Here is an 18,929-nt window from a genome sequence, read left to right on the forward strand (position 1 = left end):
AAAGGGACTTTTCACCCCAAAACCAGGCCCGCCGCGGGACCACGTCCCGGCCCCAGCGCGCATGCGCGGGGCGAGGAGGCGGTGCCTCCGCCATCTTGTCCCGGTACCTGAGAAGCGTGAGCGATGGGGGGGGGGAGGGGGTGTCTTTGGCTCTTAAAGGGGGCACGGCTCCGGGGTGGGGCCACCGCGGGGTTCGCTGGAGCGCGGCCCCGCCGAGGAGGTTCGGCGGCGGGCAGGGATGGCTGCGGCGGCGACGGGGGGAGCGGGACGGAGCCTCGGCCCTCCCTTTCCTTTCCCGGCCGGCTTTGGCGGCCCCGCTGCGGGGCCCGCTTTAAGGCCCGGCGGCGGGAACGGGACCGCGGCGGGAAGTGCGGGGGGGGGGGGTTGTCCGTGAGGGGCCCGCGGGGAGAAATGGCGGGAACGCGGGAGGCGGGGCTAAGGGGAGGGGGCGTGGCGGGGTGGGCGGGGCTAAGAGGGGCTCGGGGGGCGTGGCCTGGGGGGGGGGGGTCCTTTCCCATGTCCCCGCATGACACCCCCCCCCCCCCCCCCCCCCCGACCCTCCCCATGGAGCTGGGCTGCGCCGTATCCCGCTGTCCTATCCCTGTATCCCTCCGTCCATCCATCCCGCTGTGACCCCCCCCATGGAGCTGTCCCATCCTTGTATCCCGCTGTCCTATCCCTGTATCCCGCTATCGCATCCCCATATCCCTCCTGTCCATCCATCCCCCTGTGACCCCCCCCATGAAGCTGTCCCAGCCCCGTATCCTGCTGTCCTATCCCCATATTCCTCCATCCATCCCTCTGTGACCCACCCCATGGAGCTGTCCTAGCCCTGTATCCTGCTGTCCCATCACCATATTCCTCCTGTCCATCCATCCCTCTGTGACCACCCCCCATGGAGCTGTCCCGTCCCTGTATCCCACTCTTCCACCCCTGTATCCCACTGACCATCCATCCCCCTGTGTCCCATCCCTATATCTCGCTGTCCCATTGTCATATCCCCCATCACCATCCACCCCCTGTGACTCCTCCATGGAGCTGGGCCCCCTCTGTATCCCACTGTCAGATCCCTGTATCCCACTGTCCTATTCCTATATCTTGCTGTCCCATTCTCATATCCCCCATAATCATCCAGCCCCTGTGACTCCTGCGTGGAGCTGGGCCTCCTCTGTATCCCACTGTCCCATCCCTGTATCCCACTATTCCATCCCTGTATCCCCCTGACCATCCATCCCACTCTATCCCATCCCTATATCCCCCTGTCTCATTCTCATATCCCCACAACCATCCATCCCCTGTGACCTCTCCATGGAGCTGGGCCACATCCCTGTATCCCGCTGTCCCATCCCTGTATCCCCTTGACCATCCACTCCTCTGTGTCCCTCCATGGACCTGTCCTACCCCCATATCCCTCTGTCCCATCCCCATATCCCATCCCGGTATCCCCTGACCCCTGTATCCTGCAGTTGCTCCCGATGGATCCGGGCCGTCCCGCCCGGCAGCGCGCTCCCGACTGCATCCGCCGCCAGAAGCGCCGGGAGCTGGACGCGCGGCGCAGCAAGTGCCGGATCCGCATCGGGGGGCACCTGGAGCGCTGGTGCCGCCTCAAGGAGCAGCTCGGCTTCGCCCTCCATTCCCAGCTTGCCCAGTTCCTCCTCGACAGGTCCGTGCTGGGCGCTGCCATCCCTTGGGATGGGGAAAGGGAAGGTTCAATCCTGCTCATTCCCCCTCTTCCCACCACAGGTACAGCTCCCACGGCTGCGTCTGGAGCCCGGGTAGGTGCCTCCCCCCACTAAACCCACCGTTATTTGGGGTCCAAAAGAGCTTTATGGTGAAGGGAGAAGATTCCCGGTGCATTGAGGTGCTGGAGATGAGCCTGGAGATGCTCAATCCCAAACAGGAGGCGAATTGCTCCCTGGGTTGGGCTGCAATGGGGTTGTCGGCATTCCCAACAGGGTTTGGCTGTGGAGGGGTTCTTGGCATTCCCAACTGGTTTTGGCTGTGGAGGGGCTCTTGGCATTCCCAACAGGTTTTGGCTGTGATGGGGTTCTTGGCATTCCCAACAGGGTTTGGCTGTGGTGGATGTCTTGGCATTCCCAACTGGCTTTGGCTGTGGAAGGGTTCTTGGCATTCCCAACAGGGTTTGGCTGTGGTGGATGTCTTGGCATTCCCAACTGGTTTTGGCTGTGGAGGGGTTCTTGGCATTCCCAACAGGTTTTGGCTGTGATGGGGTTCTTGGCATTCCCAACAGGGTTTGGCTGTGGTGGATGTCTTGGCATTCCCAACTGGCTTTGGCTGTGGAAGGGTTCTTGGCATTCCCAACAGGGTTTGGCTGTGGAAGGGTTCTTGGCATTCCCAACAGGGTTTGGCTGTGGTGGATGTCTTGGCATTCCCAACTGGCTTTGGCTGTGGAAGGGTTCTTGGCATTCCCAACAGGGTTTGGCTGTGGTGGATGTCTTGGCATTCCCAACTGGCTTTGGCTGTGGAAGGGTTCTTGGCATTCCCAACAGGGTTTGGCTGTGGTGGATGTCTTGGCATTCCCAACTGGCTTTGGCTGTGGTGGGGCTCTTGGCATTCCCAACAGGGTTTGGCTGTGGTGGATGTCTTGGCATTCCCAACAGGGTTTGGCTGCAATGGGGTTGTTGGCATTCCCAGCTGGTTTTGGCTGTGGTGGGGCTCTTGGCATTCCCAGCTCTGTTTTTGAGGGAACTCTTGGAGGTTTTGGGTGTTCCATAGGATGGAAACCTCAGAACCCGCATGAGAAGGTGGAAGGAGACCCTCGTAGACACCCCCTGTGGAGAACCACCACGAAGCCCAGCTCTGGGGCTGGTTTTCACCCCTTCCCCTTGTTTTGGTGCTTCCAGGCGAGCCGGAGCCCGGCCTCCTCCACGCCGATGCCCTGCAGCGCCTGGTGGTGCTGTCCCATGGTCACGGCCAGGAATGCGGCTTCATTCCCGACGTGAAGCCGCCGGCTCCCGGCGGCACATCCCAGCTCGTGTGGGAGTGCGTGGCCGGGCACAGCTTCTCCTGGGGGGTCCCCATGAGCGGCCACCGCGGCGAGGAGCCGGGGGGGGACCCGGGGGGCAGGACCCCCGCGGGCAGCGGCCGCCGGCGCTCCCTGCGCCGGGCTGGGAAAGGGGAGGCTGAAGCAGAGGGAGAAGCTCCGTCGCCCGCCCGGGAGCGGAGGGAAGAGCCAGGAGTTGCTGGTGATGCTGGTGATGCTGGTGGCAGCGCAGGTGAGCACCGTGTCCCCTTTGCCACCCTCATTGGCTTCTTGGTGCCCCATCTTCAACCTTTCTCCCCATCCCAGGGGTGCATCAAGCACCTTCCTGCTGGGATCAGGTGTTGTCCCAAGCTTGTTGCATCCCTTTTACTTTCTCTGGGCCTTTGATGGAAGAACAGGGTCTCCCGTGGGGCTTGTTCCTACCACAAACCGAGCTCTATCTGCTCCATCCTTCCCTTCCCCTGGAAGAGCAGAGCTGGGGAAGCTCAGGTTCATCCCTGGCATTGAGCAGAAGACCTCAGTGCAGTTTCCAAGAGCTCCCGTCTTTACCCCCACTGAAAACCAGGGAGAAAAGACTCCTTTTGGGTTCCCATATTCCCTCTAGTTTCTACTTGAGAACAGGTTGAGCTTCTTCCAGTAGAATCATATAGAATGGTTTGGGTTGGAAAGGACCTTTCTGGATGTAGATGATCCAGAACCGCATGGATGGCACCATGCAGTTCCTTTCCCAAAACACCTCCAGCTTCCCAACTGTGCTCCCAGCTCCATTCCCCATCCTCCTTCCTCTGCCTCTCCCAACATCCCACCTTCAACTTACTGCTCCTGTCATCTCCTTGCAGCTCCCCAAGTGCCAGCAGAGATGGGGACCATGGTGAAGGATAATGAGAGGTGAGTGGTGGCACGCAGGAGTCTTCCCCCGTGTATGACTGGAGCTGAAGGTCAAGCTTGGACCCATCGGTCCCATTCCTTGTGTTCTCCAGCTGTGGTGGTTGTGTTCCTGCAGTGCACTCGTCCCGGAGGAGAAGGTGGAGCAGGGGTCTGAGCCCCAGGAAGAAGAGGAAGAGGAGGAGGAGGATGAGGAGGACTTTGCTGAGGACGATGACCTGACCTACACCGATGACCTGCGTGATGAGAACTACCACCCGGCCCTGGACAGGTGAGGAGCACTTGGAGCTGCTGGGAAGGAGCCTGTGGACTGGGACCATCCCAGGCTCCGTGTCCCAACGGGTATCCCACTGGGAGGGTTCAGACCCTGCACCTCTGCCACCCTCCTGCTGCCCTTGCAGAGATGGGGGGAGATGGGGGCAATGTCCTCGTGTCGCTTAAATGAGGGCTCAGAAGGGCAAAACCTTCTGGGGAGGCAACTTCTCGCTGTGTCTGGTGTGAGGGTCTTTGCCATAGACAACCACGTCCACCCATGTCCTACCACATCCAACCATGTCCTACCACATCCACCTATGTCCTTCCATGTCCACCCAATGGCCTACTATGTCCACCCATGTCCTACCACATCCAACCATGTCCTACTGTATCCAACCAATGTCCTACCACATCCAACCATGTCCTACTGTATCCAACCAATGTCCTACCACATCCAACCATGTCCTACTGTATCCAACCAATGTCCTACCACATCCACCCATCTCCTGCCACATCCACCCATCTCTTACCACATCCACCCATGTCCTACCATGTCCACCCATGTCCTACCACATCCACCCATGTCCTACCACATCCAACCATGTCCTACCACATCCACCCATCTCCTACCACATCCACCCATGTCCTACCACATCCAACCATGTCCTACCACATCCACCCATCTCCTACCACATCCACCCATGTCCTACCACATCCACCCATGTCCTACCACATCCAACCATGTCCTACTGTATCCAGCTAATGTCCTACTGCATCCACCCATCTCCTACCACGTCCACCCATCTCCTACCATGTCCACCCGTGTCCTACCACATCCAACCATGTCCTTCCATGTCCATGCAATGTCCTACCACATCCAGCCATGTTTCCTGTCCCAATCCTCTCTTCTCCCCAGTGACTCGGAGCCGCAGCGACGACCAAGCCAGAGCAAAGCCCATAAGAACCCCATAAAGGAGGAGCAGCCCCCGGATGAGCTGAGCCTGAGCAGCTCCAGCCCATCGGAGGAGAAGAGTGGACGAGTGAGGTGGGTCACGGCGCCGCGGTGATGTGGAGACGCTGGGGACGGGCATTGGGTGCTTGTCTTGGGGCACCCATCTCTCTGTGGCCACTGAATGAGTGTTGTGGGGATGCTGGTGGTGCTTCCCATGCTGAGGAACCAGGTAGAAACCATCCAACCCAACACTGTTGGATGTTCAAGCCCTGAGCTCTGGGGCACCGCGTGTCCCCAGGGTGGTTTAATCCTTCTCATGGTGCTGCCGTTGCAGGGCAGAGCTGGTTGGGTGCTGGAGCTTGCCAAGGGGGGTCTGACGTGACAACCTCATTATGAGGGGGTTTAATGAGTCTTCATCTCATCCACTGTGTCCTGTGGATGTTCTGGGGAGCAAAGATGTGCTCCTGGGGGGGTACAAAGACCCCTTAAACCACCACCATGGTGGTGCTGAAGCTTCTGAGCAGCCTGGAGGTTGTAGCAGCAAAAACATCCATCCATTATCCATCCATCCATCCTCCATCCATCATCCATCCATCCATTCTCCATCCTCCATCCATCCATCCATCCATCCTCCATCCATCATCCCTCCATCCATCCATCCATCCTCCATCCATCCATCATCTATCCATCCATCCATCCTCCATCCATCCCTCCATCCATCCATCCATCCATCACTCCATCCATCCATCCATCCTCCATCCATCCTCCATCCATCCATCCATCCATCCATCCTCCATCCATCATCTATCCATCCATCCATCCATCCTCCATCCATCCATCCATCCATCCATCCATCCATCCATCCATCCATCCATCCTCCATCCTTCCATCCTCCATCCATCCTCCATCCATCATCTATCCATCCATCCATCATCTATCCATCCATCCTCCATCCATCCATCCATCCTCCATCCATCATCCATCCATCCATCCATCCATCCATCCATCCATCCATCCTCCATCCAGCCATCATCCTCCATCCATCCATCCTCCATCCAGCCATCATCCTCCATCCATCCATCCATCCATCCATCCATCCATCCATCCATCCTCCATCCATCCTCCATCCCTCCATCCATCCATCCATCCTCCATCCATCATCTATCCATCCATCCATCCATCCTCCATCCTCCATCCATCCATCCATCCATCCATCCATCCATCCTCCATCCTTCCATCCTCCATCCATCCTCCATCCATCATCTATCCATCCATCCATCATCTATCCATCCATCCTCCATCCATCCGTCCATCCTCCATCCATCATCCATCCATCCATCCATCCATCCATCCATCCATCCATCCATCCATCCATCCATCCATCCTCCATCCAGCCATCATCCTCCATCCATCCATCCATCCATCCATCCTCCATCCAGCCATCATCCTCCATCCATCCATCCATCCATCCATCCATCCATCCATCCTCCATTCATCTTCCATCCATCATCCATCCATCCTCCATCCATCCTCCATCCATCCCACCCCTCCTCACCTGGAGGGGCACAGACACTGCTCTCACCCATGGATATGGGGCTTCAAGCCCATGGGGAGACGTGAGGTTGGCCAAGGGACAATGATGTCGACACTGACTCCATCTGCAGCCTCTCCTCAGCGCCGCCTCTTTGGGCTGAGGGTTGGGTTTGATCCTCCCTTCCCAGCCTCAGCATTCCCAGCTCTGTCCTGAGCTCAACTCACTCGCTGGGTCCTCACCAAGGGTGTTAAGGAGAGGTTGGTCTCGATGCTGAAGCCAGAGGCTGGTCCATGTGGGGCTGGCACAGAAGGACCAGGCTCCTTCCTGGATCTTCTCCCACTTGGAACAACAAGGAGGTGGTTGAACCCTCCTTTTAGCCTGGAATGAGCACGTTCACCTCATCCTGCTCCGTGTGTCCGACAGGAGACGGGACCAACAGCCCCACACGTAAGTACCTGCTGCTCCGTTCAGGAGCCTTTTCACTTGGACACGGGATTCCCGCTTCGTTGTGGTGCTGAGCACCCTTCCTGCCTCCTTCCAGTGCTGGAAGCACTTCCTGCTCATTGGAAGAGTGAAGACCCAGTCCCAGCAATGGAAAACGTGATGGTAAAGCTGGATTTGCTTTTCTCCTCCCCTTTGCCCATCACTGCCCCGGGGGTCAGGGTGGGAAGCGTCCGGGGAGTCCTGGTTAAGGCTCAAAGGGAATTAAAAGAGGGATTTTCCCACATCCCTGGGGCATTTCCTGCACGTTTTCCCTTCCAAATCTCAGCATCCAGATCCCAAAGTCCATCATTGCCTGAAGAGGCGCTGGGAGGTGCTGCTGGGACCCTGGGCAACCAGTTTGGGAGCTCTCCAAAGCCCTGCCTTGGCTTTAGGCTGGATTTGGTTACAGGGATGACATTTCCCAGCCTTTGATTCCATGTCCCCCCTTTTCCCATCGCAGCAGCTGGAAGAATGGAGCTAAAATGCCCTTTCCTGAGCAGAAGCTCCAGCTCTCGGCGTGTTCATCCCAAAGGTAACACCATCCTGAGCTTAAAAGCATGTTGGAAGAGGTGGTGGGCAGAGATGCCCAGCCCCGTGCTGAGCCTGTGCTCTGGCATCACCTGCACTCCCGGTTTTAACACCCTTCTCCTTCCTTTCAGGATGCCAGCCCGGAATTCCCTGTGGATAAATCCTAGAGCAAACGAGGCTGGTGTGAGGTTGCCACCAATCTTAACACCCTGAGACATGCCCAAACCCATGTGAAAGGCTTCTAATGAGCAATAAAGAATATATTCCCATTTCGAATGCCTCAAAGGTGCCTTTGTCAGCGCCGCTTCCCGCTGGGATGAGGGGAAAAACCCCAGGATGGAGGAAATAGCAGAGAAATGGTGGCCCAGGGGCTGGTTTCAGTGTGGGGCTTGCTTGGAGAACCAAAAGTCCATGTTTGGGGGGACAAGAACCTCACTCAAGCCCCTTCTCTCCCATTGCAGCTGCAAGAGGCGAGTGCGAGCGAGCGATGAGGACGTGGCGCAGATCGGCCCCAAAAGGATCCGGTACGTGGGGCTGGTGGCACCATCCAGCTCCTGTGTGCTGGGGGGGGGGGGCGGAGCATCCTGTGGCTCCTTCCTGACGCTGGTTTTCCCACCCCGTGTCCCGCAGGAAGGCCGCCAAGCGCGAGATCCTCCTGTGTGACTTCGAGGGATGCGGCAAGATCTTCTCCAACCGGCAATACCTGAACGTGAGGCCTGGGGCACCCCTTGAGGTTAAACCCATCCCCATCGCCAGCCTCCTGGGGTGCTCTGGTGACCCACATGGGGCAGGGTTTGCTTCGTCCGAGGGGTTTTGGGTGGTGTCCCAGAGCAGCCTGGGTTCCCCATGGCCTAATGGAGCTGGGTGATAGCTATAGGACTTGTTGGCCCCATGGGTGCAGCAGCCTGAGGTTGCTTCAGTCCCACCTCACGCTTCGGGGGGTGAAATGGGGCCAACCTCATCACCAACCTCTCTTCTTGCCCCTTTCTCTCCCCACAACGGCAGCACCACAAGAAGTACCAGCACGTCCACCAGAAGACCTTCACGTGCTCGGAGCCGAGCTGTGGCAAGTCCTTCAACTTCAAGAAGCACCTCAAGGAGCACGAGAAGCTGCACAGCGGTGAGTTGGCTGCCTCCACGTGAGCCCCATGTGGGGCTAGAGCTCCTCTCCTAAACCCCATCCCAACACATCCCCAACTGCGCTTGGGGCTGGATGAGCCCCTGATCCCTTGTTTCTTCTGCCCCCCAGACAAGAGGGACTATATCTGTGAGTTCTGTGCCCGCTCCTTCCGCACCAGCAGCAACTTGATCATCCACAGGCGCATCCACACAGGGGAGAAGCCTCTGCAGTGAGTACCCGTCCCACCACCCTGATCCCAGGCTCTGGTGCTTTCTCCTCGTTGCTTTTCGACCCGAATTCGTCAGGTTTTCAACCCAAATAGGGTTCCTTGGCTCCATGGGAGAGCCAGGTTCCTCCTGGGGGCAGCCAGGGCTGGCTGGTGGGCTTGGCTTTGCATGAAGGTTTCTGCTCCCTGGGGCTGGCCGAGCTCTGAGCAGCAGCTTCAGGGTGGGTTTGGTTTGGAGGAGCTAAATAAGCTGGGATTTAAGGAGAGCAATAAGCAGGGACCTAAGGAGAGCAGTAAAGAGGGACCTAAAGAGAGCAATGAGCAGGGATCTAAGGAGAGCAATGAGCTGGGATCTAAGGAGAGCAATAAGATGGGATTTAAGGAGAGCAGTGAGCTGGGATCTAAGGAGAGCAATAAGCTGGGCATAAGGAGAGCAATAAGCTGAGATTTAAGGAGAGCAATGAGCTGGGATCTAAGGAGAGCAATGAGTAGGGATCTAAGGAGAGCAATGAGCTGGGATCTAAGGAGAGCAATGAGCAGGGACTTAAGGAGAGCAATAAAGAGGGACCTAAAGAGAACAATGAGGTGGGACCTAAAGAGAGCAATAAGCGGGGATCTAAGGAGAGCAATAAGCTGAGCCTTAAGGAGAGCAATAGAGAGGGACTTAAGGAAAGCAAGAAGCTGGGACCTAAGGAGAGCAATGAGCTGGGATCTAAGGAGAGCAATAAGCTGAGCCTTAAGGAGAACAATAAGCAGGGATCTAAGGAGAGCAATAAGCTGGGCTTAAGGAGAGCAATAAGCTGGGACCTAAGGAGAGCAGGAAGCTGGGATCTAAGGAGAGCTGAGACTTAAGGAGAGCAATGAGGTGGGGCCTAAGGAGAGCAATAAGCTGGGCTTGAGAGCAAGAAGCTGGGATCTAAGGAGAGCAATAAGCAAGGATCTAAGCAGAGCAAGAAGCTGGGCTTAAGGAGAGCAATGAGCTGGGATCTAGGGAGAGCAAGAAGCTGGGATCTAAGGAGAGCAATAAAGAGGGACCTAAAGAGAGCAATGAGGTGGGATCTAAAGAGAGCAATGAGGTGGGACCTAAAGAGAGCAATGAGGTGGGATCTAAAGAGAGCAATGAGGTGGGATCTAAAGAGAGCAGTAAGCAGGGATCTAAGGAGAGCAATAAGCTGAGCCTTAAGGAGAGCAATAAAGAGGGACTTAAGGAAAGCAAGAAGCTGGGACCTAGGGAGAGCAATAAGCAGGGATCTAAGGAGAGCAATGAGCTGGGCTTAAGGAGAGCAATAAGCTGGGATCTAAGGAGAGCAATAAGCTGGGGCCTAAGGAGAGGAAGAAGCTGGGACTTAAGGAGAGCAATAAGCTGGGATCTAAGGAGAGCAGGAAGCTGGGATCTAAGGCTGGGCCTCACAAGGGCTCTGCACTCCGTGCCCGGAGGCGGTGCTGACGCCACCCGTGCTGTGCCGCGGTGCCTTTGCTGAGCCCACACTGAGACCCCAGCTCCCCCCTCGTGCTCGGACCCCCGTAACCCCCATTCCCGCCTCTCTCCCCTCCCCTCCTGCCCCCCGAGGTGCGAGATCTGCGGCTTCACGTGCCGCCAGAAGGCCTCCCTCAACTGGCACATGAAGAAGCACGACGCCGACTCCTTCTACCAGTTCTCCTGCGACCTGTGCGGCAAGAAGTTCGAGAAGAAGGACAATGTCACAGCCCACAAGAGCAAGAGTCACCCCGAGGTGCCCAGCGGAGCCCCCCCCAGCGAGCGCCCCACAGCACCGACCCCATCGCCCGGCGCTGCGACACCCGCAGGGCTGCAGCACCCACCAGCACCCGCAGCCATGGAGCCGCTGGAAGCCACTGGGGACACGCTGGGGAGCGGGGGGGACGCGGTGAAGATGCCACCTCCCGTTGCTGGGGGTCAGGAGGGGATGGGGATGCAGGATGCGGGAGCATCCCAAGGCCGGGCGATGGATGGTGCTGGCTCGTAGGACTCATCCTCCTGTTCTTGGATGGGGGGGACTGATGATGGAGAAGGGGAAGCGGTGCTGGAGCCCGCAGCAGTGCCAAAACGCCAAGGAATGGGGAAGGATCGGTGCTTCCCAAGGGAATTCCCAGCTTCTCTGCCAAACCCTGGGCTCGCATCCACGGAGCCTCCTCCCCGACTCCTTCCCACCGTGAGGGTGCCAAAGGCACCAGCAGCATCCTCAATAAAGACTTATCCTGTGCCCAAGGGGGTGCCCCACTTGCAGCAGCCACCTCGGTGCTGAGTTTCTATGGAAAAGAGGGGGAAAAGGGAGATTTTTCCCTGGTTTTCGCCGGGTCAACGCCAAATCCGGAGGTTTTCCATGTGATTGAGGTGGAGGGGACCGAGCCTGGGTCAGTTCTGGCCTTGGAAATGGGTGTTACTGATGCGGGGATGGGTCCCCACATCCCATAACCACCATTTGCCTCTTCCTGAGCCTTTTGGGAAGGGATTTTGGGGTATTTATGGAGGCTCCAAGGTCACCAGCTCCATGGGCGTTATCACTGAGGGAGCCCCCCAAAGCAGATGATGATGGAGAGATGCTCTGTGACACCCATGGGGGGGACACCCCCATTTCTAACCCTCCCCAGAGCCCCCCAAGAGCTGATGGGGACAAGGAGAGGTGGCCCCAAGCCCCATTCACCTCCAAAGGGGTGGCTCAGGACCCGAGAGCAGCTTTTCCCCCTGCATCCAGCCCAGGAAAAGAGCAGATTGGGGAATTCCCCAGAGATCTGGGGGTTAGTTTTTTGCACAGCAACTTTTATTTCCCCACTAAACAGTGACAGGGCAAAGAGACATAAAAGCATTGTGGAGCACACGAGGGTGGGCAGGGGGGGTTATAAACACGAGATCACATTGAAAACAAGCTTCCCCCCCCTCCTTCCCTATGGATCCAGGGTTCCATCGGGATCTACCCCCAATTCCCTGCTTTGCAGCACGTCCCTCTTGGCTACACCCCAAACCTCACCCCATCTCCCTCCATTCCCAACCCTATGGATGCTCGGTGCTAACGGGGGAAGCGGTGAGGCACGGGATGGGGTTTTGCTCTCTTGGTGCTACCGACAGCGAGGAGATGGGCTCAGCCCTTTCCCAAAGGGAAAGGAAAGCAAGGATGGGGTGAAAGGGAAGCTAAAAGGTGACCTGCAGAGCAACTGCGGCAGGAATCAAGGCTGGGGGACGGTACCTCTGCTCCTCACGCTGGTTTTCCAGCTTTCTAGAGCTTCCTGGGGTGCACAAAAGCTTTGGAGCAATGCAGGATGTGAGGAACCCCTCTGGGAGCTTCGCTCCCTGCTTACATCCCTGTTCACATGGGACAGAGCAGCAACGGAAACACACGGGGTCACTTCTACAACAGGAATAACCCCAACCCTCCGCGGTTGACGTCCCAGAGGAAGGGTTCGGGTGTAAAAAGAGCCTCAAAACCCTGGAAAGCAACAAGAAAACAGCAGAACACGGGACAACGAGGAAGAGGTTTGGGGGCCTCTGTCTGAAAGCAGGGTGGGGGGGGGAAAGGGACAGGATCCTACTTGCAGGTCACCTTGGGAGGGATAAAGAAAGTGGAGGCTCAATTGCAAAGGGAGAGGGAAGAGCCCACATAGAAGAGCCAGAAGAAGGGGAAGATCCTCTCGGTGAAAGCCGCGGTGAAGGTGAAGATCGGAGCCATGTTGTCGGCGTTGTAGAACGCCACCCACCCCCCCTCATAGTCCAGGTAGACCCCGATTTTCCTGGGCCTCTCGCACAGGGAAAGGGGCGTCTCTGGGGAGGTGAAAGCCTGGTACTGATCCCAGTTCTTCCCTTTCCAGTTCAAACCCACCGCCCAGATCCCTTCCTCGGGAGCAAAGTCGATCTTCTCCTTCCTCCTGACGGATTCCCGCGCCGCCCCCAGCACCCAGCTCTCTCCATCTCCCACCTCCACCTCCCAGTAGTGCCTCCCAGCCACGAAGCCCTCCGCTGCCAGCACGCAGAAGGAATAATCGAATCTTTTGGGATTTGCCGGCAGCTCCTGGGGCGCGCTGCGGAGCCTCACGCTCCGCTTGTCCTCCGACAGCACCAGGTAAGGGTTGGCCGTGTCCGGGTCCAGAGAGAGATCACCTGGGAAGAGGGACAACAGGGATGTGAGCACCTGCAAGCCAAGGATCCCGCTCTCCAAAGGGATTCCTTGTCTCTGCTCCACACGAGGGTGATGCCAGGAGGGTCAACTCCAACGTTTAAGCACCCAAAGAGCTGCAGGGAACAAAGATCAGGCTCCACTTCCTAATGCAAGCAGAGGAACAGCCCGATCCCTGTTGGAAACCCTCCAGCCCGCCCCATCCCAGGCACTTCCTCACTCTGGAATAGTGGTTTTGGGGCTGAAACAGCATTTTCTAGGATCATGGAATGGTTTGGGGTGGAAGGAAGCTTGAAGCTCCTCCAGTTCCAAGCCCTGCCAAGGGCAGGGACAGCTTCCTCTAGCCCAAAGCTGCTCCAAGTCCCAGGTTTCTTTAGTCACTCCCAAGGGCTGGAATGAGCCCAAATATCCTCGTGTTTAAGGGCTGGTTTTGTGCTCGGGGGATGCTCAGGAAGTGGCTGGGAGAGGGGAACATCAGAGGCTGCGGAGAGCCGGCTCCATCCTGCACCCAGCCACGTCCCTGAGCCACCAGCACCCAACACAGAGGTTGCAAAGTCCATCCCGGAGCTGATCCAACACTTGGGAGCAGGGATAAAGGTCTCCTGGAGCTGATGAGCTCCTGCAGAGTCCTCTTAACCCCCCACCCCAGCGCCAGGGCTGCAGCTCCCATGGTCTCTGCAGCACTGGGATCATTCCCCCCTTCCCCAGCACTGGTTTTCCTCCCTTCCCACCTGGAAAAGCCCAAATTCCTGAATTAAGGACAAGGAGGAAGGTGACGTTCCCAATATCAACTGTGCTCACCTGTGTCATTCTCCAGCTCGAACCTGAGGTTCTCTGAGGGGAAGAGAAGAAAGAAGTTCAGATGGTTTTGTGTGAGGAGACTTCACACAACCACAACCTTAACCCCTGCTTGGGAATGGCAGTGTGGATACCTCCAGAATCCAAGGAATTCGAGGGCAACGTGCTGCTGCTCTTACTTTTGATGAGCAAACGCTCACATAAAGAGTTGTCCCAACAAGGGAGAAGTAAAAACACGACCCAGGGGCACGTTTTAAGCCGAACTCCACATCAGGTTTCGATGGGAAGCTGCAGTTTTGGAAGGGATCCTATCCCAAAGCTCACCCTTGAACTCCAGCAGGACTTCCTTCAGCACCGCACTCTTCTGGGAGAAGCTCTTGAGTTTCTTCTCCAGCTCCGTGAAGCCAGCCTCGGGCTTGCAGAACATCCAGCTCTCAAAGCTGGTGAGGAGAAAACAGCATTAGGGTCCCTCCGGGGGGAAAAATGGACCCCCCCAAACTAGAGGCAAGGAAGAAAGGGAAGGTTTGGGGATGGATTATTGTCCCTCTGGCCCCACAGATGACACTGGGACCAGTGTGGGGCTGGCTGGGGGGGTTCTGCCCCTCTGTGGTTTCCCTCTGGGACATGCTCAAACCCTGCCCCAAGCCCCTGGTGTGGGTCAGACCCATGGGGGGGGGAGCTGGACACCACCAGTGAGAGCCCCAACGAGGGCTCAGGGTCACTCACCTGCTTCCAGACGGAGCGATGACCTGGAAGGAGAGGGAAACACCAAGAAACCATGAGCACGAAGCCCTTTTCCAGCTCAGAGCCTCCACATCCTGCTCCAGGCTGGCGTGAACGGCGCCGAGCAGAGCGCTCAGCACCCTGCCGCTGGGTTTCCATCCCCAGGGATCCCGATCCCACAGCCACCCCGCGGCTCTCACCTGCCCGGGCTGGCTCCCTGCGCTGTTCTCTGCTCCCTGCTCAGCCAGCAGCTTGTCGAGCTGGGCGATCTCCTCGGAAAGGCGCGACACGCTCTCATCCCTCCTCTTGACGATGTCCTTATCCAGCTCTTCCAGGCGGGATAACAGGAGCTGCTCCTTCTCCTCCAGGAAACCCCGGAGCTCTTTACACTCGGCCACGATCTTCTGCCTCTCCACTTCTGTTTGCTTCTGCGACACCCCAATGGGGACCCCCCAAGTGAGACGGACACCCCATGGCCAGGAGGGGGTCAGGGCCCCCCCAGCCCAGGTACTCACCAGCAAGTCCTCGCTCTGTCGCTCCCTCTCAGCTTTGGCTTCTTCACGCCCTTTCCTCAGGGAGCTCAAGTGCTCTTGGGGCACCTCCTGCAAGGAGAAAGAGCAGCTCCGGTGGGAATTCTTCCTATGTGGGATCAGGAATAGGGAGGGATGGGATTGGGGGGGGTGTCCTTGCAGTGTTGCTGCTGAAACGGGGCAAATCCCATCAAACACGAGGGGGGTTTGAGCTGGAGAACACCAGGAACCCAAAGCGAGGTCCTCCCCTGCCCCATCACCCTCAACTCTTAGTTTACTCACAGTTTACTACTGGAAACAGGCCTTGTTTGAGGTCCTTTGGCCTCCAGGGCAGGCAGGGAGGCGCTTGGCAACGCTCCACACAAAGCAGCAGGGCTTTGGGGAGCAACCAAGGGCTCGTCTTGTACAAACACAACCCAAAGCGGCAGAGATTCTACTGTCATCACCAGGGTTGGGTACCACGGGAGGGAAAAGCACCGATGGGAGAAGCAGGGGCTGCAAAGAGCCCCCAAAGAGGCAAAGCCAGATGTTAAAACGCATAAAAGCAGCTTAAGGAGGGGGAAAAAGCAGCTTTCGACAGCTTAAAGGTGCTGTGGTCCTGAATGAGGGACCAGATCCCGCATTTGGGATGAGGGGACAACGCAACTCCAGCTCCAGCTTCACAACCACAGCCAGCAGAGATGGCAAGGGCAGGATAACGCGGCCATTCCAGCACCGGATTCAACATAAATCCCTTTGGAAGCGCTTGCCCTGACGCTGCTAACTCAGGAATGAAGGTGCCGTGCCCCAAGCTCACACAATCCCTGTCCCTGATCCATGGGGATGGCTCCGGCTGCGCTGGTGCCACCCTCCTCCTCCTCCTCCTCCTCCTCCATCCGCTGCTGCGCACTGCACATCCCGGCCGGCATCTTGGCTCCCCCAGGCCTGGAACGGCCAGGGCCAGGCTCACGCCTTCATTAACCTCTTCATTACTAATTAATCCCGATTTCCAACAGGGAAAACCCCCCCTCCATCGCGCCGGGGGGGGTCTCCCTTTCATCCTATGGAGGTTTCGGGAGGTTGAACGGCTCCGGATTCACTCTGCGTCACACGGCTCCATCACCCCACGTTGGGCTATTTTGGGGGGGCTCTTGCTCAACTTCAACCCTTATTGTGCCCCCCCCCCGCGCCAGGAGCCAGGCTCCATGTTCATTCCTGCCCATGGAAGCGGGAGCTGAGGGTTTGGGGTGTTTAATGCACGCTCACACCAGCACAGGGGGTCCCACCCCACTTCAGTGCTACCTCGCACTGGCTGCACACCCCCCCCTGCTCCCAGTATCCTCCCAGTTAAACCCAGCTCCGTTCTGCACCCCCATCCTGGGGTGGGGGGGAGCCGAGTCCCTATTGCACCCCATAACCTGCCCCACCACACAGAGGAGCACCCAGCTTGGGCAGGGGGCCGCAGGGGGCCCCATTCTGCACCCACCCCCTGGGGGGGTGCCCACTATCCTCATTGCATCCCAGGTACATCTGAATGGACACAGGGAATGAATGGGGGGGGGGTCCCTATTGCAGTTTAGACCCTGGGGGATAAGGGGGTCACCTCTGTTTAGGACAGGGAGCCCCTACTGCATTGCCTCCTATTGGGGAGGGGGTGCATTGCAATGGGCATTGCCTCCTATGGTGGGGGGGGTCCCTGGTGCACTTGCATCCTGTGGGGTGTCCTTGCTGCCCCCCAAATTTGGGGGTGGAGGGGTTATCCCTGGGACCCCTCCTTCTATTTATCCCTTATTGCTTCTCCCATTGAGGGGGGACATCCCAAGGAGGGTTCCCCCCTGCACCCCAACACCCTGGGGGAAGGGGGGGGGGAACTCCGGTACCCTCCGCCCCACACTGACCTCTGGGGCGTGAGCCGCCTCCTCGGCGGGCAGCACGGTGTGGGTCCGGTGCTCCCGGGAGAGGTGGCAGACAACGCAGACAGCGCGGCGGTCCTGCACGCAGTACAGCCGCAGCGGCTCGCCGTGCCGGGGACAACGCGGCGGGCCCGGCGGGCCGGGCGGAGCGGCGGCGGGCAGCGGCGGGGAAGGCGCGGGAGGGCCCGGCGGTGGTTCGGCGGGGCCCGGAGGCAAACCGAGCTGACGGACGATGTGGACGATGTTGCCTAAAGAACGGTTTGGCCGGAAAAGGCGCTGCGGCACCGGCTCCCGGCACTGCGGGCAGCAAAGCCGCCGAGCCGAGTCCTCCCAGCACTGGGTCACGCAGGCGCGGCAGAAGTTGTGGCCGCACTCGGCTACCAACACCGGGTCGTTGAAGTATTCCAGGCACACCGGGCACGTCAGCTCGTCCTGCAGGCTCCGGGCAGCGCTGCAGGGAGCGGGGGGAACGGCGGGAGGGGCGGGCGGTGCCTCCATCCCGGCTCCGGGGCCCCGGGGCCCGGCTCCGCGCTCCGGAGGGGTCCGCTCCGCGCCGCGCCGCCGGGCGCACTGACGGGAGCGCCTGCGCGGGGGGGGGGGCGTGGCTGCGCATGCGCACAGAGGGGAGGGAGAGGGTGAGCGCCTCCAGCAGGGGGCGCACGGGGGGGGGGGGGGCAGGTGTAGTGTGGCGTGGGAACGGGAATGGGATCGGGAATGGGATAGGGAATGGGATAGGGCATGGGATCGGGAATGGGATAGGGAATGGGATCGGGCATGGGGTCGGGCATGGGATTGGGAATGGGATTGGGCATGGGATTGGGAATGGGATCGGGCATGGGATCGGGCATGGGATCGGGAATGGGATTGGGAATGGGATTGGGCATGGGATTGGGAATGGGATCGGGAATGGGATAGGGCATGGGATCAGGCAATGGAAACAGGCATGGGATCAGGCATGGAATCAGCCATGGAAACAGGCATGGAAACGGTCATGGAATCAGGCATGGAAACAGTCACGGCATCAGTCATTGAAATACGCATGGAAACAGTCATGAAATCAGTCATGGAATCAATCATGGAATCAATCATGGAATGGTTTGGGCTGGAGAGGACTTTAAGCTCATCCCTGCCGTGGGGCCACCTTCCATAGAGCAGGTTGCTCCAACCTGGCCTTGGGGATGGGACGGAGCATCCAAACCTTCTCCATCCAACCCACCCCAGTGTCCCACCACCCTCAGAGGGAAGAACTTCCTTATCTCCAACCCGAATTCCTCTTATTCCAGCTGAACCCCATCCCTGAAGGTCCCTCCCCACATCCCTGCATCCCCTTGGAGCTGCTCCGAGCTCCTCTCCTCCAGCCCCAATGTCCTCAGCCTGGATCCACCCAGGAGCTGCTCCAGCCCTGGATCATCCGGATTTGCTCCAGGAGCTCCATGTTGAGGACTCAGCACCCAAGTGGGGTCCCCCCATGGCACAGCAGAGGGGCAGGATCACCCCCTTGGACCTGCTGGCCATGCTCGTGTTGATGCAGACTGGCACATGGGGGGTTTCTGGCCTCAAGCACACACAGAAGAGGCTCATGTTCACACCAACACCCCCAAATCCTTCTCGGGGAGGGCAGAAATTGGGGTGAAAACCCCTTAATTCGGGACCTTCGTGTCAGGGTCCCATAGGAGGAGGTGCCCACTTTCAAAATGGCGGCGCCCCTGCCCGCTTCCAAAATGGCGGCGTCGCCCTCAGGCAAGGAGAGAGACAAGATGGCTGCCGCGGTCCCCTCCGCCTTGCCGCCAGCGGGGCCCTGCTCAAGATGGCCGCCGGGGGTGAAGCCCTGGCGTCCATCTTGGGTGAGGGCAGCCAGGCGGTGTTGCCACG

General features: G+C 58.5%; 2 protein-coding genes across 6 annotated transcripts; one reads left to right on the plus strand and one right to left on the minus strand.

Annotated features, from left to right (window-relative positions):
- The first annotated feature begins 84 nt into the window (after positions 1-84).
- Positions 85-11,239, plus strand: LOC115618869 (zinc finger protein 692-like). Of its 4 annotated transcripts, none has more exons than XM_030510819.1 (12): positions 85-103; positions 1,467-1,663; positions 1,744-1,775; positions 2,865-3,236; positions 3,844-3,892; positions 4,008-4,160; positions 5,061-5,189; positions 8,103-8,165; positions 8,272-8,350; positions 8,647-8,761; positions 8,891-8,990; positions 10,558-11,239. In XM_030510819.1, exons 2-12 carry the CDS (start codon positions 1,476-1,478, stop codon positions 10,970-10,972), a joined length of 1,695 nt encoding a protein of 564 aa, XP_030366679.1. In that variant the 5' UTR covers positions 85-103; positions 1,467-1,475; the 3' UTR covers positions 10,973-11,239. The 4 variants fall into 4 exon arrangements, with proteins under 4 accessions (XP_030366679.1, XP_030366678.1, XP_030366680.1 ...); XM_030510818.1 differs by having other exon boundaries at positions 98-116; XM_030510820.1 differs by lacking the exon at positions 85-103 and adding an exon at positions 202-220.
- A 506-nt stretch (positions 11,240-11,745) lies between these two features.
- Positions 11,746-17,623, minus strand: LOC115618871 (E3 ubiquitin-protein ligase TRIM7-like). Of its 2 annotated transcripts, none has more exons than XM_030510825.2 (7): positions 17,043-17,623; positions 15,151-15,237; positions 14,852-15,063; positions 14,639-14,668; positions 14,237-14,352; positions 13,916-13,948; positions 11,746-13,098 (listed from the first exon to the last, which is right to left on the minus strand). In XM_030510825.2, exons 1-7 carry the CDS (start codon positions 17,553-17,555, stop codon positions 12,572-12,574), a joined length of 1,518 nt encoding a protein of 505 aa, XP_030366685.1. In that variant the 5' UTR covers positions 17,556-17,623; the 3' UTR covers positions 11,746-12,571. The 2 variants fall into 2 exon arrangements, with proteins under 2 accessions (XP_030366685.1, XP_030366684.1); XM_030510824.2 differs by having other exon boundaries at positions 14,639-14,661; positions 14,836-15,063.
- Between the last annotated feature and the right edge of the window lie 1,306 nt (positions 17,624-18,929).

Source organism: Strigops habroptila, unplaced genomic scaffold (genome assembly GCF_004027225.2).
Source record: "Strigops habroptila isolate Jane unplaced genomic scaffold, bStrHab1.2.pri NC_044299.1_ctg1, whole genome shotgun sequence".
Taxonomy (NCBI): Eukaryota; Metazoa; Chordata; class Aves; order Psittaciformes; family Psittacidae; genus Strigops; species Strigops habroptila.